Here is an 8,006-nt window from a genome sequence, read left to right on the forward strand (position 1 = left end):
CTTCCAGGCTGCCTTACGCCGCCTATAATCTTTTGAAGATTCTGCGTTCCACCAAGGGCTCAGCGAACTCCCCATACTATCGCGCACTATAAATTCTGATTGCCACCGTACCTGATCTAATGCAGAGCATAATCCTAAAGGGCGGTTCACATGCAAGCGATTGAGCGAACTCAGCGACCAGCGGCACGGCGCAGCGATGCTTCTCGCAGGGTTCCGTTTCACATGCGTCGCTCCACAGCGTTTACTGCCGCTGTGAATATCAGTGTTGCTGGCAAAGAATACGAGCTCGCGGTTGGCTTCGGTGGTTTGCAAACAACAACACGGACAATGTCTATGCATTATTTTGCCACGATTACTCAAATTTTGTTAAGAAATAAAGAAATAAAGAACTCTTCTTTTTTAAATATCAACTACTTCTTATCTTGATGGTAATAACATCATTTTTTAATTCCGTACGTGCGGTGTAACCGGCGCCGTTGCGAAATTCTGGTCATTTGCAAACATGGACGCTCGTGCAATCGGAGGGGCAGACGGCGGAGCAGACGTGGAGTCGTCCGAAATGGATGTATGCGAAACATTTGAGTCATCGTACACCCATCTCCTCTTGCTAGAGGAATACTGTCTGTTAAGAAAGAAGGCGTTAAGAAGGCGTTAAGAAGACGTAGCTGGAGCTCCCAATGAACGGCGCTGGTGGGTGCGGCCCGTCTGGGAGAACCGCAAGCAAGAATCTGAGTACTACACCGCGGTGAGTTGCACGTTGTAGTTTGCCTGATACTGGTGCCTTAAACTGCAAAGTTTTCTGTACAGATGCCACTCCTCATGAGCGGAGACAGTGAGTACTTCCACAAGTACTATAAGATGTCCCCAAGCAAGTTCGAGGAACTTCACGCCCTTGTTGAGGGGCCTCTCACAAAGCAGTACATTATACGGGAGCCGATACCATCACGAGCAAGGCTTGCCATGACACTGAGGTACTATAAACGCGTTTCATTGATGACTACCTGACCATTGCATGCAAACGGATATTGTTTTTTTGCGATTCCTTCTAGGTACTTGGCATCGGGAATGCAGATCCAGGATGTTGCCATGGCGTTCCGCGTGGGCATCTCCACTGCGAACGGCATCATCTGCGACACCTGCAAGCTGCTTTGGGAAGTCCTCCAGCCGATTTGCCTCAAGGTGCGTTGCAGCTGGAGTGAAATACTCATTAAGGCGAAGGGAATCTCGATAGAGGGGAAATTCTAGAGTCCCGTGTACTGTGCGATGTCAGTGCATGGTAAGGAACCCCAGGTGGTCGAAATTTCCGGAGCCCTCCGTTGCAGCGTCCTTCATAGCCCGAGGCGCTTTGGGACATTAAACCCCCATAAAAACATGTAATCTTTCAGGCGAAGCCTGCTGTGCTTACTGGGACCTTGTGACCTATGTGTTGCTACGATTTAAAATGAATAGTATATTTAATGACTACTGCAGCTTACATGCCTTCCCCCTGCTGTCAAAAAGGAAAAGAAATTTTACACGAGCAGTTGCTTGAAGTACTGAAAACATCTGAGTAGTGCATGTTGCTGCGCTCGTTTTGTACTACAGGGAAAATGGGCACAAACCGAAGGCACGCATTGGCAGAGAAGACCGGATGAATGATTCTCACTGCACCGTCGTTTTGCTGCTACTACTTTTAGACTAAAAATGCTTTCATGTTTCTACTTCACTGCCACCGCAGATACCACCCACTGCTGACTGGGAGAAGGTTGCCTCCGGATTTTGTGAAAAGTGGAATTTTCCACATTGTGTTGGTGCCGTGGATGGCAAACATGGGCAAATTCAGGCCCCACCACATCCAGGCAGCCTTTACTTCAACTATAAGGTAACGTACACATTGAATGGTCTTTTTTCAATTACATTATTTTTCTGTATATATAAACTCTTGTCATTACAGGGTATGTACTCAATAGTACTGATGGCTGTGGCCGACAGCAATCTCAAGTTCGTCATGGTTGACGTTGGGGCTTATGGGAGGCAGAGCGATCGAGGGACCCTTAGCGCATCAAGGATGGGAAAATGCCTTGAGCATGGCCTCTGAATCTGCCACTTCCTAAATTGCTACCAAGAACATCAACAGTGGCACCTCATGTTTTTCTTGGAGACGAGGCGTTCCAGCTGCGCCCTGATTTTCTGCGACCCTACCCGGGCAGGGGCCTGGACGACTCTAAACGAATATTCAATTATAGGCTCAGCCGTGCAAGGTTTTTTGCGGCACAAAACTGATCTACTGCATGGATTTCATCACTATCCTGGTGGCAATGAATGCAGATACTTTTCATGTGTCTGTGCAGTTGACAAAAAAAAACAAAGCACTCAGTGATGTTTCATTCTTTCCAGAAGGTGCGTTGAAAACGCCTTTGGCGTTATGGCGTCCCGGTTCCGGATCTTCCGCCGCGTCATTAATCTCCTTCCGGAAAACGCTGGCTACGTTGTCATGGCATCATGCGTTCTTCATAACTTTCTTGTGGAGGATGCCATCTATATGCCGGAAAACTATGCCGACGTGGAAGATGCCTATTGCAATGTTACTGCAGGTCAGTGGCGGGCAGCAGCAGAAGACGCAGCCGTGCTCAATCTTGAGCCAGCTGTAGGGCACAACTACAGTCGTTCCGCAGCCGAGACAAGAGATTTGTTCAAATCTTATTTTATGAGTTGCCAAGGAGCAGTGCCATGGCAGTGGGCATCAGCTGGGCTGCGGCGATGATGATGATACACTGCTGATTGTCATCATGAACCTTACTACACCCATGGGAGACATGGGAGAGGCTTTGTCTCTCCCATGTCTCTCCAATTAACTCTGTCCTTTGCCAGCTGCGCCCTGCCTGTGCCTGCAAACTTCCTAATTTCATCTGCCCACCTAACCTCCTGCCGCCCCCTGCTACGCTTGCCGTCTCTTGGAATCTGCTCCGTTTCCCTTAAGGACCAGCGGTTATCGTGCCTTTGCAGTACATGCCCTGCCCAAGTCCATTTCTTCCTCTTGATTTCGACTCTGCTGTCATTAACACACGTTTGTTCCCTCACCCACTCTGCCCGCTTCCGGTCTCTTTAACGTTACACCTATCATTTTCCTTTCCGTGGCTCGCTGTGTTGTCCTTAACTTAAGCTGGACCCTTTTCTTTACCCTCCACGTTTCTGCCCTGTAGGTGAGTATCAGTGAGATACAGCTGTTGTGCACTTTTCTCTTGAGGGATATTGGTAACCTGCTATTCATGATCCGAGAGAACCTGCCATATGCGCTCCATCCCATTCTTATCCTTCTAGTTACTTCTCCCTCATGATCGGGATCAGCGGTCACTACCTGCCCGAAGTAGACGTCCTTTACTAATTCCAGCCCCTCTCTGCCAATTGTGAACTGTTGTTCCCTTGCTAGACTGTTGAACATTGCTTTGGTTTTCTGCATGTTAATTTTTAGACCCACCGTTCTCCTCTGCCTGTCTAACTCATTAATCATGATTTGCAGTTCACGTCCTAAGTGGCTCAGTAAGGCAATGTTATAAGTGAATCGCAGATTATTTAGGTATTCTCCATTAACTAGCTCTTATCCCCAACTGTTCCCAATTCAGGCCTCAGAATACCTCCTGTAAACAGGCGGTGAGTAGCACTGGCAAGATCATGTCTCCCTGCCTGACGCCCTTCCTTATTGGAATTTTACTTCCGACTTTATGGAGGACTATGGTACCTGTGCAGTTTATATATCTTCCAGTATTTTGACATAAGGCTCTTCTACACCCTGATTCTGCAATGCCTGTATGGCTGCTGAGGTTTCCACTGAAAACCTCAACTTGATGCAACCTTGATGTGTGTATTCTGCTTTTCATGTATATACATATGTTTAAAATATGTATTACTGAACATAAAGTTCATTTTTGTGATTATATTACATATGCATTTCTTATTTACGTATTCTTTTGCACTATATGAGGCTATAAGTTATAGTTTTAATCATACAGTTGTATGTATTAAGTGTACTGATTGTTTGTATTTGATAGTGTGTATATTTGTTCTCCTATGTTGTACCTTTATTATGTTCATTTCCATCAGCTGATATGTCGAAGCCACTGCTATGCTATGTAAAGGTTTTCTGGGCCCAGTCAAGCTGCAAAAGCAACTTTTTGCCTGGAAATCCTTCCAGTTGTTCTGGAGAAATAAATTTAATTCAATTCAAATGCTTTCTCCTAATCAATGAAGGCTATATATAGGGGTTGGTTATATTCTGCACATTTTTCTATCATCTGATTGATAGTGTGAATGTTATCCATTGGGGAATATCCTTTATGAAAGCCTACCTGGTCATTTGGTTGATTAAAGTCTAAGGTTGCCCTGACTCTATTAGCGATTACCTTAGTAAATACTTTGTAGGCAACGGACAGTAAGCTGATCGGTCTAATTTTTCAAGTCTTTGGCGTCTCCTTTCTTATGAATTAGGATTATATTTGCGTTCTTCCAAGCTTCTGGTACGGTCGAGGTCATATGGCATTGTGTATACAGGGTGGCTAGTTTTTATAGCAGAATCTCCCCTCCGTCTTTCAGCAGGTCTGCTGTTACCTGATCCTCACTAGCTGCTTTTCACCTTTGCATTGCTCCTAAGGCTTTATTTACTCTTTTGTTACTGGCGGGACGTCCCACTGCTGTGTGCTACTGTCTCTATCATTAACATTCTGATTAAATTGGCTACTGTATATATTTGTGTTGAATTCATGTATGTATGTGCGACATGTATGCTTCTGTGGTAGAACAACTGCAGCAAAAAATAAACAGACATACAAAAATTAATGATCATTTATTTACTTATGCACAGCCAGGTTAAAAGGGTATTCACCCTGGCTGTACAAATGGCAAATATGTAATAACTTCATCTTAAGATGCACGAGCATGTGTGGTGGAGTTGCCTCCAATTGCGGCCGCAGGGACAGAAGAAATTGGCTGCAGGCGTCCATTGGCCTGTGCGCAGGAATTGCACTTCGCACGACCTGAATGTCCCTGTCAGCAGCCTCCACTTCCTGCCGCCTTTTCTTCTGTCACTTGTTTCCCCTATGTGGGAGAACCTCTTGTGAATTTGCTGCCATACAGGATGGTCCTGGTTCATCAGGAAGGCCTGGGACACTACACATGCTTTCAAATTCATTTGGCGATGCTTCTACTTCTTTCGAGCCTGGCGATGCTGGGCTGCAGCTGGCGTGGCTCGTCTCGGCTGCTGCGCTGGCCACCTGCACGTGGTTCACTGCGTCGAGGTAGCAGAAGCTCCTGAGTAGAATGTACAGGCTGGTAATTGCTGTCACTTACACATTCAATTCGTCATTAGTATCAGTCATTGCTTACTGTCTCGTTTCCATGGAGTCCCTCAGGAACTCCATCTGCTTTAAATGTGGCCAGGCCGTCTTTGCAGTGGCTCCTGACCCACCCTTCTTCCCATCTTTTTCATCTTTAATTTTTCGCCTGTACGTATCTTTTAGATTTTTCCACCGAGCAATAATCTCCTCAACTGTTACTGAAATATGGAGCAGTATAGAGCATAATGTTAAACAAGCAAATAAGGAAACAATGGCAGACATGTGGCCCAAAGTTTAGCATGAACATGTACAAATTCTCATCTGTTAGCACACTCATTGAACTCATTGAACAGTCCACGCGACATGTTGTCGTGGTGTCGGAAGCACGTGTAGCAAACAAACATTGTCGTCTTTCCCGCACGAATCCTCTTCTTGTCACGTGGTTTTTCCGCCGTGCAGTCATTGGTCAGAGGGCGGAGCTATCGCTCTGTCGCTGCGAAAATTTCCAACTTGTTGGAACCCCGTCGCTCCGGCACGCCGAGCCGCCGCGACGGGTCGAAACAGGTTTTTCCGTCGCTGAGACAGGATTCGCTGGCATTTTCGCTTGCATGTGAAACGGGCTTAACACCCTGCTCTCCTGAGACAAATTCGGCCAAGATTGTAGTTTTGACCTTAGAGAACTTTTGAGTTTGTTATAACCGACTAAAGTGCAACTGAATCCGCCGATAGAAGTCATCGGGCACACAATTTCAAAAGGTATTGGAAAATGGTCACTGTTTGTTGCAGAGTCAACAGGAGTCCAGGAGGAAGCTGTGACCCCTGGGGTTGAAAACGTTAAATCTAATGCTGATCTTGATTGCCCACGCAGAAAGGCCGGAAAGCCCGAGCTCTTACAATGTAGGTTATTCACACAGGCCCAATCCCATAAACACAAACCTCAGTGGTCTGTTCAAAAACCCCCAAGTCAAGTGATGCGAATTGAAATCCTCGAAGAGCAACGCATGCGATCTGCTGACAGAGAGTAAGGAATCCAATGGACGTGTGTCATGAACCCCAGATGGAAAATATGCATTTGCGACTGTAATATGATGAAAACCAGGAATTGAAAGATCCACTGCCTGAACTTCGCAATGAGCGTCCATACGCTGAAACACCAGTCCTGCCCTGTGACAAAATCTGGATGAAACCAACAGAAGCAAACCGCTCCCCCCCCCCCCTTAATGGGCGGCCAATTCTAAAAACTCTATAGTTTTGCAGATGAAATGTAGACTCTTCAGACAACCAGGTTTCTTTAAGTGCAATTAAGTGTGGAGAAAATCGATTTGAAAGACTTACTAAATAAGTGTAGGCTGACTGAATTGAACGACAGTTCCGCTGCAGCACTCTCAGAAACCCTATTCTGCCGAGAGATCTGCAGCAGCAACTGCCTTTTCCAAAATGCTGTGGTTACGAGATTTTCCTGAATTAATCTTTTTTGGGGGGGTTGAGGGGAGCTAGACGGTCCAGCAACGGCCAAAAGAGACGCTACGTTTTTGAGCTCGAGCATCGAGCTCCATCTACTCAACACACCCATAAATTGCTCCGGTCGTGACTTCAGGTAAATGAGTTGGAGACGTGCGCTCTTTTTGCGGCTTCTTTGAAACAAGAGAAGGCTTCTCCGCACTCTGTGCAGGACCTACAGCAGGATTCATTGATGACGTCATCGCAGCATTGGAGTTCAGAATTAAAGAAGACATTTGCGACACCATGACTTGCGAGATGCACTCTGTTACGGAAACCACTAAACGATCTACGACCTTTGCCATAGCCTTTTCAACCACATTAGCAATTGCATCTGACAAGCTTGAATCCACCACCGCAGTCGCCTGCCGTGCTGCCACACTTGAGTAACCGTACGTCCTCTCCTTAACAATAGCCATGGCCTCGCGCCTTGAGCACCGGCGCTTTTCCAGCACCTCCAACACCTTAACCTCCTCAGCCCTCGCAGGACAATTAGAATATGTTGCAGAGTGGCTACCGCTGCACAAGCAACACATCTATACTATAGGGCAACTTCCATCGCGATTATGAATCCCTCCGCACACACTGCACCATGAGCTGGATTTACAGGCTTTCGCGCTGTGGCCAAACCTCCAGCAGTTGCGGCATTGAAGTGGCCTTGAGGTATACTGGTCCACCCTGAAAACCAGGGGTCACACCTTCAGCGCAGATGAACAAGAGGTACCAGCAAAATTGGCAATTAGTGTGTCCGTTGGAATCTTCGTTCCCTCAACTACCCGGGCGGGTGCAACGATGTACGGAAATCACCCTTGTTGGGGAGAGTTTCTCAAGCGTCTCCATAGGACTAAGTCGCGAGTCAACACCTCGCACCAGACCTTTAGAGCACGCCAAGTGCGGCGGAATAAATACGCTTACCGACTGACCTCCAAAAGACGTGCACTTTAGCAAATCCAAGGTGCAGGCCTGGTCTGCCGACCTGCACAAAACGCCTCCTCTGCCGTACTGCCGGGCATCACAGATTTTTAAAAAGAGAGGCGAAATCGCCTGTAGCGCAGACTGGACCGCATCCGTGTTGTTCAGCCTAATGGCGCCTCCATCCAAAGGTACCAAAACCACGGGAATAGTGCTGACGCCACTCCGAAAGAAGGCGTCGAGGGGGAGTTGGTTAGGGGGGAGGCTGGCCGACCAGGGGGAGCT

General features: G+C 47.0%; 1 protein-coding gene across 1 annotated transcript; it reads left to right on the forward strand.

The window, feature by feature from the left end:
• Positions 1-690: 690 nt before the first annotated feature.
• Positions 691-1,638, forward strand: LOC144129606 (uncharacterized). The gene is made up of 4 exons (XM_077663727.1): positions 691-745; positions 808-971; positions 1,050-1,179; positions 1,585-1,638. Exons 2-4 carry the CDS (start codon positions 808-810, stop codon positions 1,636-1,638), a joined length of 348 nt encoding a protein of 115 aa, XP_077519853.1. The 5' UTR covers positions 691-745.
• Positions 1,639-8,006: the final 6,368 nt, after the last annotated feature.

This window comes from Amblyomma americanum, chromosome 4 (assembly GCF_052857255.1).
Source record: "Amblyomma americanum isolate KBUSLIRL-KWMA chromosome 4, ASM5285725v1, whole genome shotgun sequence".
Lineage (NCBI taxonomy): Eukaryota > Metazoa > Arthropoda > Arachnida > Ixodida > Ixodidae > Amblyomma > Amblyomma americanum.

Coding starts and splice junctions, on each gene's coding strand:
- LOC144129606 (XM_077663727.1), top strand. CDS start 808: ATGCCACTCCTCATGAGCGGAGACAGTGAGTACTTCCACAAGTACTAT. Junction 972..1,049: donor AGGCTTGCCATGACACTGAG/GTACTATAAACG, acceptor GATTCCTTCTAG/GTACTTGGCATCGGGAATGC. Junction 1,180..1,584: donor TCCAGCCGATTTGCCTCAAG/GTGCGTTGCAGC, acceptor TTTGTACTACAG/GGAAAATGGGCACAAACCGA.